The sequence below is a fragment of the Astyanax mexicanus genome, chromosome 1 (assembly GCF_023375975.1).
Source record: "Astyanax mexicanus isolate ESR-SI-001 chromosome 1, AstMex3_surface, whole genome shotgun sequence".
Lineage (NCBI taxonomy): Eukaryota > Metazoa > Chordata > Actinopteri > Characiformes > Acestrorhamphidae > Astyanax > Astyanax mexicanus.
In genome coordinates this window covers 119,887,090-119,910,000 of record NC_064408.1, presented here as the reverse complement: position 1 = coordinate 119,910,000, position 22,911 = coordinate 119,887,090, and the positions used below count along the sequence as shown (strand labels likewise).

Genomic DNA, 22,911 nt, shown 5'->3' with positions numbered 1-22,911 from the left:
GTGTTTCAGTTTCATTGTCCAACCCCTGTAGGGCTGCATAATATTACAGGACAAATATCAATATTTTGATATATTGTAGTTTTGCTGTTCTGCCTTTACAGAACCAGTCAAAAGTTTTGTTTTTTTTGAAGTCTATATTAAAGTTATACAGGAAAACATGCAGAACTAATTTTATAAACTTAAAAGTGTGGAAACTTGCAGTTTCTGAGGCTGGTAACTCTGATGAACTTATTCTGTGCAAAAGAGGGAACTCTTGCTCTTTCTTTCAGGGTTCTTGCTCCATTTTATAAGTCAAATTTAATGCTTTTTCAGTCGGGCTGCAATGATTAGTCAATATCAATAAATTTGTCGACTACAAATTTCATTGTCGACTAATCTTTACACAAAGTTTACATATAGAATATTATATAAGACCAATTGGTACATTTGGCAGTGTGGGCAGTGTGCCAAGTCCTGCTGGAAAATGAAATCCGCAACTCCATAAAAGTTGTCAGTAGCAGAGGGAAGCATGAGGTGCTTTAAGATTTTGTGGGAAAACAAAAACTGCACTGACTTTAGACTTGATAATAAAACACAGTGGATCAACACCAGCAGATGACATGTCTCTCCAAACCATCACTGATCATCAGTAAATTTTACATTTCATTTGTAAATCAAGGGAGCAGAGTCTGGAGGAAGAGTGGAGAGACACACAGTCCAAACTGATTGAGGTCTAAGTTTCACCAATCAGTGATGGTTTGGAGGGCGGATTTCATTTTCCAGCAGGGCTTGGCACACTGCCCACACTGCCAAAATTTCCAAAATGGTCTTATATTATATTCTAATTTTCTGAGACACTGATTTTTGGGTTTTCATTGGCTGTAAGCCATAAAATCATCAACAATAAAATAAATAAAAGCTTAAAATAGATCACTCTGTGTGTAATACATCTATATAATTTTTTGAGATGCACTTGTATATTGCAATACCTCGACTACTTTACTACAAGCTTCTCAACATCCCGCTCTCTCCTCACCTTCAGTCTTCACTTTGGACATTAAAACCAGATCATTAAACAAACTGGAATTGAAGCAATTCCACTGCAGAACAGCTGAGATGTGAACCCAGTAAGAACATGCAGCTGATAAAGCAGCACATCAAAATCTGTCTGTTCCTGAGAAATCTCGGTAAACACGAAGACAACGCAACACAATTTATCAGCACTGTCTGGAACTCCAGAAAAAAACTCAGTCAAAACATACACCTATAAACTGTTCACAGGCTCTGCTCTCCCTCTCTCTCCGTCTCTCTCACTCTCACTGTCGCTCTGACAAACCTTCAGTGTGTCTCACCCATGTGGTGCAAACCATCTGTGTCATTCTGTTTACACTGAGCACAGTCTGCTCGAATACTGATACACATCATTAAGCCCAAGCCCAAGTCTGCACCCAGCAATCTCCAATTAAGCTCCAAGACCCTGAAGAACAAGTTCATTGGGGATGTTCTTACAGTTACATAACAGCTAAACTGATGCATCTGTTGACTAGTGATCATTAATAGCATATTTAAAAATGTGAAATATGAAGAACAGTAATTATTAGTGATGTCCAGATCAGGTAACAATCTGAGGCTCTTAATTCTGAGTATCGGCTGATAATGACACTGATCTGGTATTTGTGTTTGTATAACTAATACAGGCCCACATTTTAAATAAGATGCGCTGCTTATTGATAGAGAAGTAAAATCACTTTAATTTTAGTAACAAATTATATAACCAGAAAGAGAAGTTTGTGAACAATCACAAGTTGGCTTGGAAAAGCCAGATTTAATACGATTCTAAATTTAATGTGTGTTTGTGTGAGTGAAAGAGAGAGAGAGAGAGAGAGAGAGACAGATACAGAGACAAAGTGTGTGTGTATGCATGTGTGGTGTTTGTACAGTGTTTGTTAAGTGTGGACTCTCTATGGGGTCAGTGCAGCATGATGAATAATAAGTGTGTGTGTGTGAGTGAGTAAAAGAAAGACTGTGTGTATTTGTGTGTGTGTGTGCGTTTGTAAGTGTGTGGTGTTTGTACAGTGTTTGTTGAGTGTGGACTCCCTACGGGGTGAGTGCAGTGTGCTAAGTGTATAGACGGTGTTCGGAGTCTGCACGTGTGTGTGTGTGTGTGTGAGTGAGTGTGTGTGTGAGTGAGTGAGTGAGTGAGTGAGTGAGTGAGTGAGTGAGTGAGTGAGTGAGTGAGTGAGTGAGTGAGTGAGTGAGTGAGTGTGATTTATATATTCAGTCATATTTAACATATTTCTGTGCAATACCATATGCCAATATGTCTATAGTGTAAGTTACTGTGTGTATTGTGTATATTGTGTATATTGTGTGTATTGTGTACATTGTAAAGTCCCTGTATATTTATATTTGTATTTTATTTCACTATTTTACTTATTGTAAATACTGTTCTCTGCACGATAGTTTTTCACTCACCTGTACACCTGTACTCTGTGACGCAACAATAAAAATCTTGAATCTTGAGTGTGTGTGGTGTGTGATGTTTACACTGTGTTAAATGGTGTGTGTGTGTGCGTGTGTGTGTGTATGTGCGTATCGACCCCTATGTCTGGAGTGAAGGATGTGTCACCTGTGTGGTAGAATGTTTCAGATGTGTGGTGTGTGATTCTACAGTGTGTTAAGTGGTGTGTGTGTGTGTGTGTGTGTGTGACGGGCGATATGGTCCTAAAATAATATCACAGTATTTCATGGTTCTTTCACGGTAAAGATACTCGATATGCAATATGACACTGGATTAAAATAAATAATTTAAAAAATACACTACTGCAAAAAAAAAAAAAAAAAAAAAAAAAAAAGAATTTTATCAGATTTGTAACAGAAGTCAATGATCCATAAAGCCATTATATTATTTTAATGCACTACAAATATCTCCATCTATCCAGGATTAAAGTAAAATAAATGATAATACTGGACTAATATATAATCTCTATTGTCTCTAGTAGATATACAGTATAATGGGAAATGAGAACAGTGTGATTTTTTTTTTTTTTTTGCTAAAAACAGTTGGCAATATTATTACGTATGCTATGATATGGCACATCCCTAATGTGTGTGTGTGTGTGTTCATTTTTCCTTCTTCAACACATCGGATTCAAGAACTGACTGTTCACTTGCTGCCTAATATCTCATATCCACTCGTTTAAACAAGCAACTGGAATCAGATAATCAGTTTTATTCATGTAACCTGTAAGTGGTGTTAATGCTATGGCTGATTATTTAATGTAGTTGCATTTTAAGTTTATATTGCATTACCTTTAAACTTAGAAATGTATGTGCATTTTTATGGTGTATGCAGTGTACGGACCGTCCACCAGGGGGCAGAAAATATGCATCTGATTTTCTGTTTTTTTTTTTTATATGTAATCAGCTAATATTAACTTATTAACGCATCATATATTATACAAGATAATAATAGAACAGTAATACATTATGTTTCAATGGTCTTAAGACCACAAAATCTTACAGCACTTCATGCTTCCCTCTGCTGACAACTTTTTAATGGAGATGCGGATTTCATTTTCCAGCAGGACTTGGCACACTGCCCACACTGCCAAAAGTACCAATTGGTCTTATATAATATTCTAATTTACTGAGACACTGATTCTTGGGTTTTTATAAGCTGTAAGCCATAAACTCACCAACAATAAGAGAAATAGAAGATGCTTAAAATAGATTAGTCTGTGTTTAATACATCTATATAATAAAGTCACTTTTCAATGATATGCTAATTTTTTGAGATGCACTTATATGTGTATATATACACTAACTGCATTTTCCTGCATTTTATTCGCAGCATTACTAAATGTCCATTTATTACATTTAATTTTGCCTTGTCTGCATTTTAAATCAGTAGTTAACATAAAAAATAAGTTTTTTTTCTTCTTTTCTTCGATTAATAATCAATAAATCGAAAAAATTAATCAACAGATTAACTCATCATCAAAATCATAATTGATTAGATTAGTTGTAGCCCTAGTAAATGGCCCTCCAAATGTTTTTAAAAACTGGGAATAATTCAGATCATTTTAACAGTGTGAGAACGCCTCGGTGCTGTGCTGTGATAAGGTTACTGAGTGAGTCTTGTGTTCAGGGTTTCAAGGTGACCCACTATCGCTCGGAATGACCGCGGGAACACTACAGATGTACAAACACTTTCCTCAACAGCACAGAGAGATAGAGAGAGAGACAGATACCGGACAGAAAAAAAACACAACACAACCGGTGTCTTGTCTCTGTGTTCAGGTCAGAGGAGATAGAGCAGCAGCTGCTGTCTGACCGTCTGCATGCTGATGACAAAACAGAATCAGAAACGAGGCTGTTTTAGCAGAGTGTTCCTCAGAGGAATGCTGAGAATAGCTGAGAATTCCACACAGAAAGTACTGCCTGGACAAACAGTAGGGGTGTGACGAGACACTAATATCACGAGACGAGACGAGACACGATACTGGGTTCACGATAGAGCTTAGAGTCTCTGCCCGAACCCGACCTGACCCGAGGCCCGACCCGATTGGGGGCCGAGATTTACCACCACATTCCTCGGGCTCCAGAAAATAGTCTGAAATGTAGGCATCTGTTTTTTAATTATATTTTTATGTTTAAATAAAGCTCTGGTGTAATAATCACAATGTTGCTAAGTAACCAATTATTATTGTTAACGAAAACGAACCAAATAACGAAAAGTGAAAGTGAAAAAACTAATTTATTTTTAAGCGCTGTTTTCACTCCCATAGTTCTACAGCGGGGGGGGTGTTGTGCCGATTCAGTCCTCAAAGCGGCAGTCGGATTTAGCAGGGAGTCGGATTCGGCACAAGCGCGGCGGCACCTCGCGGTCCGCGGCGTTAGTTGTAAGCGCTCGAGCTAGCCGCAAAATACGACAGAAAACACTGAGGGAGCTGCAGAATTATGTATGGGACTAGAATATGAGCACGAGGAGATAAAAAAAAACACAGAAGATACAGTGTGTGAGAACCTTTACCTGTGAGTAGCTCATACACGCAAATCTCTCTCTCTCTCTCTGTGTCTTTCTCTCTCTCTCTCTCTCTCTCTCTCTCTCTCTCACACTTGAACTCCTCCGCGTTTGACCTGCAGCACTGTGTGTAGCTGTTCTTAAAATCTTTTTAATTAAATAATGGGTCTATGCTTCTATGTTACAGTGTTAATTAACATAATTCTGATCATATTTCGCTCCTTCAAACAGCCCGAAAACAGACAGTTTATGGGGCGGCTCGGGCTCATAATGATAGTTTATGTTTCGGGTTGGGTCGGGCTCGGGCAGGGTCTGGTCGGATTTTTTGGGCCCGATCTAAGCTCTAGTTCACGAGGACGAGAACGAGACGAGATTTAAAAATACAATTTTAAACAAAACTTCAAAAATGAAAAATGGCTTGAAAACTAGAGTTTTGTTTGACAAAATCATATAATGCACACTTAACAGACTGGTTTCTCTCACACATTGATTCTATAAGAAATAGAAATAAGAATAAAAAATAAGAATAAAAAATAAAAATAAAACTTTTCTAGGTCTTATATAGTGCAAACAATAAGTGCAAACCACAACCAGTCATATTAAGACTATGGTTTGTGTTTTTTCTCCTAAATCTCTTGTAATTTAAGTACGCATTACCATAACCAGTCATATTAAGACTATGCTTGAAGTGCAAACAGAGAAATAATTTTTTTTTTTAAATACAGTACAGAGCTAAGGGATTAGTACAGCTGCCTATGAAACAGTCACGTGTAGGATTTACTTACAGTATTTATATATGGTTTGTGTCTTGTTGGTCACTCTGTTACCGTTTACTGTTTCCACTGGAGCCAAAATGCAGTCAGATATACAACTTAAAAAAGGGGGTATGCAGCCTATGTGACGCATAGGGGCGCTGCACTACAGGGGGCGCCAAATTAAAGCCCCAAATACATTTTTTCTCAGGAGAAACAGCCAATCAGTTTGCTGGTTTTGCGGAGCGCAGTGGGCTAGTAATGACAGAACGTATCTCCTCCTCCTTCTAATTTTCTCCCATCCAATCTGCTACTACTCGGTTGTATATTCCTCATCACACTACTGATGCACACCAGAACACCAGACTACCACATGCCTCCTCCGATACATGTGAAGTCAGACTCCGCCTCTTTTTGAACTGCTGCTGATGCAGCATTGCCGAGTAGCATCACAGCGCTAACGTTTGAAGGAAAGCGCAGCGACTCAGTTCTGATACATCAGCTCACAGACGCAGCCTTGTGCTGATTCACATCCTCCTAGGAGTGGTGAGGGGAAAAAGCGCCATCTACTGTACGCACCCAGAGAGAGCAAGGCCAACTCTGGCAGCTGATGGTAAGCTGCATGACTGGGATTCGAACTAGCAATCTCCTGATCATGCTGGCAGCACCCAAATCCACTTGAACGCTTGTCGCCTACCCATCCATACTTGCCACCATTTTTTAACAGCAAACTGTTTAAATCTTGAGTACAATCTACTAGGGAAACTGTTACTCTGTAGGGCTGGACCCGAATATTCGGGTATTCGGATATTCGTTCGTTGAGTAGGTATTCGGTTTTTAATTTTGGTATTCGGATATTCGTTTTTTTTTCTCCTTTCCAGAGTTCCACCTCACTCTAACCACTTCTGTTCTCGCGGGTCCCGTCAGAATATCTTGCGCGCGGGACAGAACTGAACTGTTATTGGCTGGAGCGGGAGTTTAATCCAGACGATGCGGGAGCAAATTAATAAATAGTTAAGAAAACTGTAATAATTGTAAAAAAAAAAAAACCTAAAGAAAACTCTCAACGCGCAGGATGGACCGACACACACACGCACACACCGATGGTGTTTGGACTGGGGTAAGGAACGGGACCGCACTATTCAGCGCTGCTGTTTTAATAAATATATAAGTAAATTTGAAGCATTAAATGTAGTTTATTTAATTTATATTAGGAACGTGGGGCGGGAGCGGCAGAAATGTGTATGTGGCGGGCGGGCGCGGGATTAAAAGAAGCAATTTTTTTTGCGGAGCGGTAACGAGACAGAAACGCGGGAGCGTGGAAGAGTGGGTTTAAAAATCAGTCTCGCGCAGACCTCTATTATACATGATAAAAAAAAATGCAGGCTCTTCGAAACTGATTTATATAATAAAACGTTAGGGGTAATGTGGCAACAGTAGGGGCTAAATCGGTTACAAAAGCCTGGCCTACAAAAATGATGTCTGAACGAATTTCCTCTTATCTAATATAATTTAAAATGGTTTAAAAATATAAAATAATTTCTAAGCAAACGAAATATTTAATATTGAGCTTATAGCCCAATTGCAAAAATTCAAAATCAGTAATACGGCTATGCCCTGCACAATCCTTAAACCGAAATAGACCAAGTACAATAACGTCATTAACAATGACTTTCCTCTACTCTAATATAATTTAACATGGTTTAAAAATATAAAATAATTTCTAAACAAACGAAATATTTAATATTGAGCTTATAGCCCAAGTGCAAAAATACAAAATCAGTAATATGCCCTGCACAATCCTTTAACCGAAATAGACCAAGTACAGTTTACAATGACTGTCCTCTAATATAATTAACAATGTTTAAGAATATAAAATACTTCCTGAACAAACGTTTTTTTTGTTTGTTTTTTAAGCAAATAGCCTAAGTGTGAAAACACAAACAGCAATTTACTGGGCTGGCTTGCGCAGCGGAGAAACCGTGCAGCAGCAGCCTCCTAGCCTGCTTACGCAGCGGATAAGCCGCGGTGTGGGGCAGCAGAAATTCCGGGATGAAAACACAAAGAAATCTGGGCTAAAAACACAGAAAAAATATGGGGTGAAAACACAAAAATCCGGGATAAAAACACCAAAAATCCGGGGTGAATATGTCTCGTCGGTCAGAGCAAATTGAACATTTTTCAGTTGATTAAAGGGGCCGTGATTTGCTTTTTTTTATTTTTTATTTTTTTACCTCTTTTTTTAAAAACGAATATTCGAATATTCGCTTCGAATCAGTGCCGAATATCCGGAGCTCAAAAAACGCTATTCGGGCCAGCCCTATTACTCTGTGCACTTTATCGATGTATCGATAATCAATATTCAGGTCAGTATAGTCAGTATGCCTATGGAGACATCTCAGAAAGCCTGAGGACATGCAGAGCACACACAATCCACCAGAGGGATGTAAAGTATTTTTTTATTAAACTAATTATTATTATTTTAGATTATTGGAATTTCATGTAATTAGAAGTGTAAGAAAGCTACTGTGCAGATGAAGCTTGTTACAAGGTCTATTAAATAAAGCCTGCAAGTCTGTATTGAGTGTGTGAGATGGACTATACTATGAAGTTCAAGTGTCTTCATGATTGTTCACTCACTTCATAGAGGGCAGGTGTCTCAGCACCACGTCCACAGCGTGCACAGGGTTGGTGCTGATGGGCTTGTCCAGCTCCAGTGGTTCGGGCATGCTGCGTCCGGTCAGCACTTCGTGCAGCAGGTGCCAGCTCACCAGAGACACGAACTTGATGGTGACTTTAAACGGCCGGTCTTTACCACCCTCTCCTGGCAGCGTGACGTCCAGGTCCACCTGTATAGCAGATCAATTACGTTACACATTTTAGAGATGAGCAAAAAGCCATAAGAATTAAAAAAGTCAGTTAGCATATGGTAGCTCAGCTCTGTGGAGCCAAACGCTCGTTTGGTCTGTCCTGCCTGGAGAGAAATGAGAACAGCACTTTATCTGAGGAGCTCCTGCTGCTGTTTCTTACTATATGAGTATTTTTATCTTTGCAAAATAGAAAAACAGCAGCAAACAGCAACTGAGATCAATAGAATTGCGCAATTTTGGAATTGAGCAATCCTCGTCCCGCAGACGATCCCAGAATCGGACCTGGGTACAAAATTATTTGTTCAGCTCAAGTGATAAAACCCCAATAAATCCTGGATACAAGGTTGGTTAAAAAAAAAAAAAAATTCAAGAACAGTAACTATAGCCCTGTTAAAATATATATATATATATATCATATAATACTGCAACTAGAAGGATGATTATAATGCACACTGAATTAAATGTATTTGTTAACTGGAGAAAGAAGGGAATTGTGGCTGATTTTAATACTGTAACACCTCTAATGGCTTCAATATGACGTATTGTAAATTGATATTAAATTTGTCTTACTTGTGAAAGAGCTTTTGAGAAATATATCTTTTGAATACTTAAACATGTTGACTATTTTAGGTGGATTTATAGTGTTTTTTAAAATACTTAAATTATATATTTGTGTTAATATTGTGTAATTTTGTGGTACAAATCAAACCAAATTATAATCAATGCTTAATTTAAAGCCTTAGTTTTTATTTTATAAATATTCCTAAAAGTAGAGTGAGTCACTCTTAAGAATACAGTAGGTCACAAACCTATTAAAAAAAGCCCAGTTAAGCAAACAACACAGAAATAATAATAAAAACACAGTGCTACATATTTTTGGTCATATTGCCTAGCACTTTAGTTTAATGCTATTGGATTCTCAGAACATGACAATCATGTGGTTTCGATGATGTTGCTAACTGGTTGCTATGATGTCGCAGGTGGTTACCGTGGTGTTGCTAAGTGGGTGTTAAATGTATCCCAAGTGGTTAGTAGGATGTGCCATAGTGCTTGCTAAATGGGTGCTACATGGTTCTAAGGGGTTGCAATGGTATCTCAGATGTTGGATGTAGGAACTCAGGTGGTTGCGAAGGGGTTGCTGTTGTACCACATGTGTTTGGTTGAAAGTTATTAGAAGAAAATCCACTTTTTATATACAGCTCTGAAAAAAAAATAAAATAAGAGACTGGTTGATTTTTTGCACCAGGAGTGCTATAAATTATCCAAAAGCAGTGTGTAAGACTGGTGGAGGAGAACATGATGCCAAGATGCATGAAAACTGATTAAAAACCACCAGGGTTATTCCACCAAATATTGATTTCTGATTTATGAATTTATGAATATGAACTTGTTTTCTTTGCATTATTTGAGGTCTGGAAGATCCGCATTGTTTTTTGTCATTTTTAGCCATTTCTCATTTTCTGCAGATAAATGCTCTAAATGATTTTTTTACTTGGAATTTGGGAGAAATGTTGTCTGTAGTTTATAGAATAAAACAACAATGTTCATTTTACTCAAACATAAACCTATAAATAGCAAAATCAGAGAAACTGATTCAGAAACATTAGTTCACATTAGTGGAATATATACAGTAGATTGAATAGAATAGTTTGACAATAGATCACACATTTTATTTTGGTTAAAAATGTCCTAAAACTTAAATGTATTGAATTTCTACTGTCAAATAAACACAATCCCAGACCTAAGTGACTGAACTAAAGTCCTAAAATCCAGACTTACCCCTGCAGGTGCTACAGGTAGTGGGTTGGCTGTGTAGAGGCTTTTCTTTCCATCGTAGACTGGCCGGCGGTCCCCGAAGATGGTCACCTTAAAGTGCTGCACCATGGAGTCCACCACCTCCCTACACACAAATATACAACATCATGTCAGAAAGTCAAACCTGACCACACCTAGGATGTGTACAGGAACTTTTGCTACTCCTCCTTTACTACTACTCCTCTCATACCCTGGAAGAAGGTGTAGGAATAGAGTAATGAAGCAGTAGTGATTGTGGAAAATTTCAGATATGATTACTAAAACACACAGTGGATCAACACCAGCAGATGACAGACATGACTCTCCAAACCATCACTGATTGGTGGAAACTTCACACTAGACCTCAAGCAGTTTGGACTGTGTGTCTCTCCACTCTTCCTCCAGACTCTGATCCCTTGATTTACAAATGAAATGTAAAATTTACTGATGATCAGTGATGGTTTGGAGAGACATGCTGATCATCTGCTGGTGTTGATCCACTGTGTTTTATTATCAAGTCTAAAGTCAGTGTAGTTTTGTTTTCCCACAAAATCTTACAGCACTTTTATGAAGATGTGGATTTCATTTTCCAGCAGGACTTGACGCACTGCCCACACTGACAAAAGTACCACTTGGTCTTATAATATAATATTCTCATTTTCTGAGACACTGAATATTGTTTTTTTTATTGTCATTAACAATAAAATAAACTAATAAACACTTAAAATAGATCACTCTGTGTTTAATACATCTATATAATATATGAGTTTTACATTTGAAATAAAAAAGTAAAAGTAACTTCCCAATGATATTCTAATTATTTAGCATGCACCTGTATATGGCCATCATTTTAACAGTATTAATTTTGAATGTTTAAATTTCTGCTCTAAATTAATAAAATTAATTTAAAATGACGAAAATACTACACTTCTAAAAATATTTACCAAAAATATTTACCAGTTAGTTCGTCTATTTTATTGTATCTCTTTGTGATTTGTCCATAATAAGTGAATATATTCTTTATGCAGTCAATGAAGTGTTTCTTTTTTTAATAATGTTGTAGCATTTCTACACATACAATTAAACAATAAATATAATGATACAAAATAAATTAATAATTTATTTTAAAAAAACATGTGCTTGTGTGTTCTGTGGATGTGGCCACAGTGATTTCACTCTAAAATCCCTAAAAGGCTTCCTGGGTAGGGTATTCTGGTGATTTCTCCACTTGAAGAAGCTTTGAGAAGGATTTTAAGCAGCTTCTTTCGTTTCCTTCAGTATTCAGTATTTATGCGGAAAAATCAAGAGTCACAAAAAAAGTTTCCGGGTCACAGAGGAGAGGAGGAGGATTGATAGGAAAAACAAGTAACTTTTGGGTTTTCTGGACCCATATTTGTCCCACTAAGGGCTTTTTACAGAATGCTATCTGTTCAACATCTGTTACTTAGTACACCAGTGATGACTTTCTTCTTCAGGGCATTACAAAGGGTGTTACAAAGACGTACCTGTTGACTCTGCGTGGGCACTTCTCAGGTTTAATGTCGACCTCATAGAGGTAGACATCCATCTTGGGGATCTCCACCTGGAAGCAGTTGGCCAGCAGCTTGATGGGCTTCCCCATGGTGCCATAGCCGGGCCTCCGGGGCATGGAGAACAGGGACTGTGCCCCAACGGCTCCTGCAGAAAGAAGAGAGGGGAAGTGAGGAAAAGAGGGAGTGAGGGGTCTGTGAAGTTTAATCTGATTAGGATATTGGTTTCAAAAAGTAGAAAAAGTAGTACGTTGTTCTTTTTTTTTTTTTTTTACTTTTGAAGGCCTACTCAAGGTCTTTCTACAGGATATGCTGATACTCATTTTAAGATCCAAAAAAAATCTGTTTTTCTAGTAGGGATGAACTATACCTACTATAAATTGATATACTTAAATAACAAATGATCCCAAGAGATCAATCCGATTTGGGAGTAAACGTTCACACAGCAGCACTGTGGGGCTCACAGTTGGAGATGCTCAGTCAAAGGAAGCAGCACTACCTCATCTAACCTCTAGATGGAACTACGGAGCTTCAGACACAAACAGTTAATTTTGTTTCGCCTTTTCTGCCATTTATACGTGTATGACTAACACGTCACATGGAGGAAAACGAACAAAGATTTTAACTACGCAAAATACCGGGTAAAACAGCTCTCCTCAGTACATCTTTCAGTTCATACAGTGAGTAGCAGGGCTAACAAACACCACTAACCACACACAACACCTAGCACTGCAGACCCCATTCAACCTCCACCAAAACAGCAGCTTAATGTCACGTAAAGTTGTACTGTATGTAGTGTGTATGTAAACTAATCAGAACTCATAAAATAATCCACTTTAAAAATCCTAGCCAGAAGGAGAAATAGTACAAATCATATCTTTTAAGTATATATATACAAATATAAAACAACATTTTGTATAATACAGGTAAGATATTGGTTATAAATATTAGAAAAATATGTATATTTGCAAAATGGGCAAGTTAACACCCAGAGACAGTGCTATTTCACCACATTTTGCACCAGTTAATTCAGTAAAACATGTCCAGGGACAGTTTCTCAGTAGTGACGGTTAACTGAAACTCCCTGCACACTGAAGAGCATCCCGAACTGAAAACACTGCTCCACAGTTATGAGACGGTGACAGCTGGTAATAGTTTCCTGACACTGAACCACCCACAGGAACGCCAGCTTTTCACTCTGCTAAAAGAGCTGCGAACTCTCCAGACACGTGGGAGAAAAACCCAAAAACACACTGCAAACCGTGAAGAGGAACGAAAACAACGAGGACACTCTGACCCAGCCGAGCTCCACCAAACACCAGCCACGTGTAGACTGATCAAAACTGCACCGTATAAATAATCACACTCGTTTAGTGAGATGTGCAGTTTGTGTACCATGATAACTGAGCGTATGTTAAACAATAAATGTTAACTAGGGCTGAAAATTAATAGTTTTATAAAAAAAATTGAGATTTGAATAAAAAAAAATAATATATAAATGCATATAATGTACACTCTTTTGTTTATTTATTAACTTTTTCCTTTTTTGATAATTACTGAACATTATCATGCAATTAAAATACATGATTTGTGAATTAATGTAAATGGGCCTTTGTGTCAACATTCAAAATATCAAATTGTGATTTTTCAACATGATATTGGGATTGCGATTTTAAATTGTGATTATTTTTTAATCTATAAAACCCAAAACCTGTATTACAGGTTAACATATCTATCAAAAATAATTATAGACTTTCTTCAGATAAAATATTCCCACAGTTCTCAGATTAAATGCAGTTGTCAATTTTATTTTTAAAATATCATAGAACACAAAGAAAAAAAAAGAAAAAAAGAAAAAGTGTGTAGAAAAAGTGAGTATACATAATATGCATTTATGTATTTATCTTTATTTTACCTTCTCTTTAAACCACATTCATTTTGAACAGAACTAAATGATAAGACATACATATTAAGATATGATTTCGCTCATTCTGAGCCTCCTGTCATTCCCGCTGAGCATGGTAGTGACTATGAGCTCAAAGACTACGATTCCCAGCACTCTACGGACTACAAGCGCAGGGACGCAATTCAAAGCGCAGCTCCTGCGATTTCAAATAAAAAAACATTAATTGTTCAGCCCTAGTCAACATTATTTAAAAACTGATTTTAATTAATTTATTTATAATTTCAGATATTTAATTTTATTTATATTCCAATTCCAATGTTAAAACCTTCTTAATAATTAGAAGTTGAAATTGCAATTATAATTCTGTTATGTTAACGTGCTTGTAAACTCACAATATTTCAATTTATATAATTTTACATTGAAATTCATTACAATAACGATTAACCGTGTCTTTATAATCTTTTTTTGAAGATTTACAGATCCACAAACAACTGTGATAAAAGAGAAAAGTTGACAGAAATTTTAATGTGTTTTAAAATTATTGCTTATATAAAGTATATTCCATACAAAAATACCCCTGAAAAATACTGTTATCTTAGGCTACGTTCACACAGCAGGTAAAAGTGGCCCGATATTTATTTCTTTTTAACGTGACTCTAATCTGACATCTGTTTGCATGGTTTCTTGCTTTGTAAGTGACATGCATGAGCAACAGAGCAGTGCTTCATGTTAAGTTTCACTTTAAACCTCTCAAAAGCTATGAATGAGCTCAAGCTGCAGCTGAGCTTATTACCAAGAATTTATTCCAGCTTTTATTTTATTTTCCTGCTGCAGCTACAATCTCTAGTCCCATTTGGCCAATTCATTAAGAACACTGTATGGCTGCAACATGAGCCTACTTATATTATTAGAAGAAACGCATCAGTCCAAATATATATTTTAGAGCTCTGCTATCTTATTTTCCACCACTGAAGCCCTTAGTTTATGCTGCTGTCCATTTTCATGTCAACCTAAAGTCACATTCTTTTCTCCAGGTCTTCTTTTCTTTCTTTCTTTCTGTTTTTTTTCATGGTCTTCTGTTTGATGTTATTTTTGCATGAATTCCAAACTGGCCAATCAGATAGAGCTAAATAGAATTAGAGAATTCTGATTTGAGTATTGTAAGTGACCCAGATCATAATTGAAAATTAAATGATTCAATGCATTTTTACACAAACACAAACAACACAACTGTCTAACATACAATATAAAATATCACATTTGGCTCCTTTTATCTGCTGTGTGAACGTAGCTTTATTTTAGGGTAGGGCTGTCACAATAATTGCAATATTGATTTATCGTACAATCAATGAACATGACCTCAATAATATTTGATAATCGTGATATTGTCTATTGTGATTGTTTGTTTGTTCACATACATGACAGTGAACAGTGTTTTAGCCAGTCATGCTTTAATACTTGTTGTTCTATATACACAGAGTGAACTGCAGTAGGTGAATAATTAAGTATATCATTCTAAATTAATTATAATAAATGATTAATTAAAATTGTATCGTCTTTAAAACGTGTATAATTGCCTTTTTTATATAATTTCCTTTTTTATACAATTAAAATGACAAAAAATATCGTGTATCGCAATAATTTCTGGGAAGAAATATCATCCACAAAAAAATCTTATCGTGACAGGCCTATTTTAGGGCCATATGAAATACAGAATTGTTATAATGGCCCCTACTATTTTCCACTAAATAAACTTGTACAACCCTTTAATTTACTCAACACTGACAAACACTTCACTCTAAACAAATCCAAACTAAACTAACCGCATGTTTTAAATTCCCCAGCTGATCTCTAATACAGTAAGAAACAGAACCGGTTATGTATTTTCATAACAGGAGCATCGTCATTAAACAGAAAGAAAAATAACCAACCATTTTAATCTACTGTTCTCAGTTTCCTCTGACCCCTCCCACCTAACCACCCCCTCATTCCTCCAGCTGTGAGGTTTGCCCTCTGACTGACTGACGCATCAGCTGTTCCTCCAAAACCGAAACAGAGAGAGATAACCACGCCGCCATCAGAATGCTGAATTACTGCTTCTGAAAACCTGCCGTCACACCGCCCCCAACACACCTCCACCTTCACCTCTACCAAGTCATTCTCCATTACACTAACCTGCCCAACACCATTCTAATAGAGAGAGAGAGAGAGAGAGAGAGAGATGAATGCAGCCAAACCAGGTGCCAAAAACTTTGTGCTTTCTTAACTGAAAATGAACTCTTAATGACATTCCTAGCAATTTTATCATATTGGTACTAATGTAATGGCTGTGCATGATCACGCATGAACTGTGTTTGTGAGGTATGTTCAGGTAAATTTCTGGTATATTGATATCTTTGTGGTGAAAAACACAGGTGCACCACTGACTGATTTAAACCCTAACACACACCCAACTTTTACATGAACAATAAACAGAACAGACAATAAAATAACATTGCTGTTCCCATAAATTAACTGTTCAAGCACCTTTACAGAATCAATAGCAATCCGCCAAAGTCAAGAGAGCACCTGACTCTTAAAGGGAATAGCAAGAGACACACTGACTGATTTATTGCACACATTAAACCCCCCCCCCCCCAAAAAAAATACATGCTTATTTAAGAGAATTAATATATGTCTTTTGTGCATTATGAGTTGCGCAAGGTGTACTTTTCCTGTCGTTCCGATAGCAAAGACACATTAAAATGATGTCAGGGACAAAATCATAGACCTGCACAAGGATGGAATGAGCTACAAAACCTTTAGTAAGACTGTGGGTGAGAAGAAGACAACTGTTGGTGCAATAGTAAGAAAATTTAAGAAATAAAAAAAAATCCTGGTCAATCAAAATTGATCTCCATGTAAAATCTCACCTCGTGGGGGATCCTTGATCATGAGAAGGGAGAGATCAGCCTAAAACTACACAGGGGAAACTTGTTAATGATCTCAAGGCAGCTGGGACCAAGCAGCTTGTCTTACAGCATGACAATGACCCAAAACATACAGCCAAGTAAAAAAAAAAGTGGCTCTGAACGTAAAAGCACGTTAATGGAGTTGCCTAGCCAGTCTCCAGACCTTAATCTCATAGAAAACTTATGGGGGGAGCTGAATCGTAATGATTCAGTAGTGGACCAAAATTCCTCGTGACATGTGCAGAATCAACTCATCATCAACTACAAAAAAAACTTCCAGAAAAGACTGCTGTGCTTAACAACCAGGGTTTTTACACCAAGTATTAAGTGTTGTTTGCCAGAGGGATCAAATATTATTTCTCTCTGCAAAAATGCAAATAAATGTATATAATGTATACATTGTGATTTTCTGGATATTCTATCTCTCACTGTTAAAATCAACCTACCTTTAAAATTGATGGATCATGTCTTTGTCAGTGGGTAAACTTATAAAATCAGCAAGAGATTAAATAATTATTTCCTTCACTGTAAATTCAATGAAAAATGAACAATTAAATCATGGTGTCATTCAGAAATTCAGCTTTCTATCACATTGACTCCCACTCATCTAAACGAGTCAGAGAAAATGAACAGTGTGCGAGTGTGTGAGTGGGTGAATCATTCCGATTTGACTCATAACCTCGTTCACAGAGGTCCACGTGGAGTTTTAAGAGAGAGAGTGACCAGTCCCGTATTAAACACTGCGCCTGCACCCCGGCCAGCTGAGCTATCTGAGCCTGAGAGCGTGTGCAGCCCCGAACGCCGCTGCACTTGTTTACGAGTGTGTCAGGAAGCCGAGGGCTCAGTGTTTTCCTCTCTTTTCTTTTTTTCTGACAGTGATCTCCTCGAGCAGACGCCGGGTCACGCCGCCGAGGCCCCGCCCGCCGCTCACACTCGGCTGAAAGAACGGCGAGTCTGAGTTTTCCAGACGAGACTGAATGTTCCTACACAGCCAATTGTGATGGAAATGGCCACCGTGCTTCAGGAGGGCTCGACCAGCACACACAGCGTCTGGAGCTGTCAGAATAACTCAACGCTGATACACTGATATACCAAATAACAGCTTAATAATGCATTATAATGCTCCATTTTATACAGTAATAAATGTGCAATTACCGTGAATATTTAGATATATTAATATTCAGATATAAATAATAATTTCTCATCAGGACTGTACTGGCAAAAACCTGGTGATACGATACAGATGTTACGATTCAAGATATAGTAGTGATATATTGTGATACTGTACACAGAGAGAGAGAGAGAGAGAGAGCGACAGAGAGACAGAGAGAGACCGAGAGAGACAGACAGACATTCAGAGAGAGAGAAAGAGAGTGAGAGAGAGAGACAGAAAGAGACAGGAAACAGAGAGAGAAAAACATTCAGACAGAGAGAGGAGAAAAACAGAGAGAGAGACAGACACAGAGAGACAAACAGACAGACAAAGAGACATAGAGAAAGAGACACAGAAAGAGACAAGGAAAGAAAAAGAAAGAGCAAGAGACAGAGAGAGAGAGCAAGAGACAGAGAAAGAGAGACTGAGAGAGAGACAATAAGAGAGACAAAGATAGAGAGGCAGAGAGATAGAGAGAAAGACAGAGAAAGAGATACAGAGAGAGACAAGGAGACAGACAAAGCTACAGAGAGAAAGAGAGACAAAAAAAGAGACAGAGAGAGACAGAGAGACAAGGAGAAAGAGATACAGAGAGAGATAGAAGCAGAGAGAAAGAGAAAGAGATACAGAGAGAGAGAGAGAGAGAGAGAGAGAGAGAGAGAAAGGCAACTCTGAAAGTGAGACACAGATTGAGACCTGATAACATTTATTTAATCTATTCCTTGTCAACCACACACCTTGTACACACATCATTACATCACCTACAACACACACACCCTACGTTCTTCCCTCTCTGTCATTCCCTCACTCACTTTCTCTCTACCACCCCCTCCCTTTCCTCCCATTCATCTTCTTCTCTCGGTCCTCTCCCCCTCTCCTCTTCATTCATCTTTCCTCTATTCTATTTCTTCTTTTTCTATTTTCCTTTCTGAACAACAGGTGTTCTTTCGTTCTCATTCACATTTCTTTCTTCCTAATCTCTCTTGTGTATGTTCATCTCTCTCTCTCTCTCTCTCTCTCTCTCTCTCTCTCTATCTCTCTTCTTCCTTCACACACTTGTGGTCTGAAGGCCAAGCTCTTTCTCCCACACACGCCCACTCCCTTACAGTCACCTTATTCACCCTCTTCTCTCACACACACACACACACACTCTTGCGCATGAGTAACGCGTCATCAGTGCTCACAGGAAAAACCTACCAAGGCCACGAACGAGAAAAAAAACGAGAGATCAGAATCAGAGAGAGAACAGAGCTAACGTAGGAACTCACCACACACACACCTTCACGCATCTCTCTCTCTCACACACACACACACACAACTTCTACTCCTTACATTTTCACACAATTCTCTAAACTTTCTACTCCTTACATTTTAATAAAAAATAGCCTCATTACTCCTGTTTAATTTCAGCTCGTTTTCATTCCTACTTCTCATCCTTCAATAAAACCCCTATCCAGATAAATCTCTCCATTCAGATAGAGAGAATCTGATTGTGATTGGATATAGAGAAGTATAAACATATACCATTCCGACCCCCTATTGGTTTATACTGTGATCCATCACACCTGCACATGCCCCCCCCCCCCACACACACACACACACACTCCAGCAAGAACATAGCAGACGTATGTAGTCTAGTATGAATATGATCCGTGCAGAGACTCAAGAGAACTCCAGATAAACTCCAGTCCAACTAAACTCCTTTAATATATTTACATTCTACTAAAATACATTCATTTACAATCAGCATATATGCAGCTGAAACAATAGAGAACAGCCTAGCGCCAAATCCCAAATTATATTATGAACATTAACATTTTAATAATAGAACATTATGGTCATTATGGCTTTTACTAAAATGTGTTTTACTTTACTTTTACTTTTATACTTTAAGTAGTTTTGAAAGCAGTACTTTTATATTTTTACTTAAAGAGTAAAAAGCTTGAGTTGATGCTTCAACTTCTACAGAAGTATTTTATTAAACTCTAGTATCTATACTTCTACCTACAGAGTAATGGATGGAGATGTTTTTAACACCTTTGCAATGCTAACAGCTGGGTTTGCAGCACAGTGAGCAGGTTTGAGTCACAGCTTTAGCCTGAACATTTTGTCCTGCTGGTCGTGTTTGGAGTGGACTTGCCAATGCTTGAGTTTTAAATCTGTGTAAGAGATGAAGTTAAAACAGTGAGAAAATCTGTGGATCAGTTTACACTTGCTCATTGAGCTGCGTTCACATTCACAAGTTACTCAAACTGAATTTTGTGACCTAAAGGAGAACTCCGGTGTAAAATGGACTTGGAAATGGATAATATAGGGCATATTTTGCCCAGATAAGTCGCTTTTTACATCGTTATCCAGGCTCAAAGTAGCTCCACACCTCATTGTCAGATTAGGTTACGCTATGGGTTGTAAACAGTGGTTTTTAATAAGCTTCTTGAGCACTTTTAAAATTATTAATGCCTCGTTTTAAATGTCAGAGCTCTCCGGATTCTACTAATAAGGTGTGGAGCTACTTTGAGCTGGAGAACGGTGGAAAAAGCGATTTATCTTCAGGGGCAAAATATGCCCCATATTATCCATTCTAAAGGGTGTTTTGACAAACTGTGAAAAACTACTGGATCTCAGAAAGCTGCAGGGGAGAGGAGGTGGGCTATTCAACAAAGGTTAGTACTCTTTATCATGTTTTACTACAACAAAAATCAATTTTACACTGGAGTTCTCCTTTAATGTGAAAGAGATCTCTTCAGATAACACCTCAACCTTTAACACTATAGCAATCACTGATTAATATAATACAGAGTACCCCCATATTAACTAGTAGCAGCATGTGCATATTACACCACACACACACACACACACACACAATACAGCTGTTGTGTGTCTAATCCTGGGGGGGGCTGGTTTGTGGGAACTGGGTGTGTGGTGCAAAAGCACAATGGCATCAGTCACTGTGCGGAGTGTGTACACTCAGGGTGACAGCGCATGGCTGGGAAGAGTGTGTGAGACAGTGTGTGTGTGTGTGTGTGTGTGTGATTGTGAGGGCACGTTCAGGAGGAGCAGCTGTAAAAGTGACTTGTGGCCATTAACCACCTTCACACACAAATTCACTACAAGAGAGAGAGAGAGAGAGAGAGAGAGAGAGAGAGAGAGAGAGAGAGAGAGAGAGAGAGAGAGAGAGAGAGAGAGAGAGAGAGAGAGAGAGAGAGAGAGAGAGAGAGAGAGAGAGAGCAAAAGTCTCCACCTGGATTTAAGTAAGTAAATGATGTGGGGTTGGTTTATGCTGCAGTTGGTCTGCAGGTTTAGGTTCAGCAACAGTATGTGCTGAAAGAATGAGGTCAGCTGACTCTACCTGAATATACTGAATATAGACCAGCTTACTCCATCAATGGATTTTTTCTCTCCTGATGAACAAGGCCATATTCCAAGATAAGACAATGTCAGGATTAATGGGGCTGGAATTGTGAAAGAGTTTAGGATTCAGGGAGCATGAGATCATCATTTTCACACATGGATTGAGAGAGAGTTCACCACAGAGTCCAGATCTTAACCTCATTGAGAATCTTTGGGATGTGCTGGATGGAGAAGAGCTGCTTTGTGCAGTGGTCAGACTCTACCATCATCAATGCTGCTGCAAGATCTTGGTGAAAAATGAATTAATGCAACACTGGATTGAAATAAATCTTGTAACACTGCAGAAGCTTATAGAAACGATGCCACAGTGAATACGTGCTGCACTGAAAGCAAAAGGTAGTCCAACCAAATATTACAGTGTGTGACCTTTTTTTTTGGCAGGCAGTGTAGTTTAGCAATATTGTTTTTATTACATTGTACATTAAGTAAAGCTAACTGTATCTTGAATTGTCATTTCAAGACAAATGCCAAACAGACAGAAGGAAAGAAAGACTTCTTCATTGACAGCGAGAGGGGAATATAGTGAAAGAAATCAAGAAAGAAAAATCTGAAGAACATTACAGAGAAAGAAGGGAAATAAATAATGAAAACATTAAGAAAAAAAAAACAAGAAAGCAGAAAGCAGGACATAAAGAAAGAAACTAAGACAATACAAATGAAGAAAAAAATAAATACAGGGGAAAAAATAAATAAATAAATAAATATACAATATGTAACAACAGTAGAAAGAAAAATATTAAAATAAAGAAAACAAAACAAAAAGAATAGAAATTAATAACTTACTAAGAAAACATTTGAAAGAGAAAGAAAAAAAAAAGAAAAATAAACACAAAACAAATAATAAATAAAATACTGAAATAAAAAGGAAAAATAAAGCTAAATTTCATCCCAAATTTTTATAGCAAAACAAATGAAAAAAAGAAAGATTTGAAGAATGAAAAATACAGAAGAAAGGAAAGAGAAATAAATAATGAAAACATCAAGAAAACATCAAGAAAGCAACAAGATCGAACAAAAAGAAAGCTAGAAATAAAGAAAAGGAAAATGGAAAAAAAATAATAATAAAAACAAAGGAAAAATATTTAAATAATCATAGAATAAGTAACAGAACACTAGAAAGAAAACATCCGAAAGAAGGAAATAAATGGTAGAAATTAAGAAACTAAGAAAAACAAAGGAAAGGGGAAAAGAAACAAAAATTAAATCAAAAGAAAAAAAGGACAGAAATAAAAAGGCAATAAAACAAACATGATTTCTTTGAAAAAAATATATAGATATATAAAAACAATAATAATACAAAAGTAAGAAAGTAAAAAATAAAGAAAACAAGGTAAGAAATCATTAGATGTGAAGTAAAGAGTAGTAAGGGGAGAAATATAGTGTTTGTGTTCTGCAGGCACTGATCTGGGATTAGGCTGTGGATCATTAGGATCACTGTACAGGTGTAGAGGAATCTGACCGGGGACCAGCGCTCTCTCTGTAAACTGCTTTGGGAATAGCAGTCTGGGATTAGGAGCGGTGGGGTTAGCGGTGGGGGTGG

General features: G+C 37.5%; 1 protein-coding gene across 2 annotated transcripts in view; it reads right to left on the bottom strand.

Moving 5' to 3' along the window:
• The window catches only part of LOC103042221 (protein argonaute-3), an 81,887-nt gene that overhangs the window by 41,028 nt on the left and 17,948 nt on the right, over positions 1 to 22,911 (bottom strand). For both annotated transcript variants that reach the window (XM_049467558.1, XM_049467559.1), the window contains exons 2-4: positions 11,927 to 12,098; positions 10,407 to 10,527; positions 8,398 to 8,606 (exon numbers count right to left, since the gene is read on the bottom strand). In XM_049467558.1, the coding sequence (XP_049323515.1) occupies positions 8,398 to 8,606; positions 10,407 to 10,527; positions 11,927 to 12,098 (502 nt within the window). The remainder of the gene's footprint in view (positions 1 to 8,397; positions 8,607 to 10,406; positions 10,528 to 11,926; positions 12,099 to 22,911) is intronic.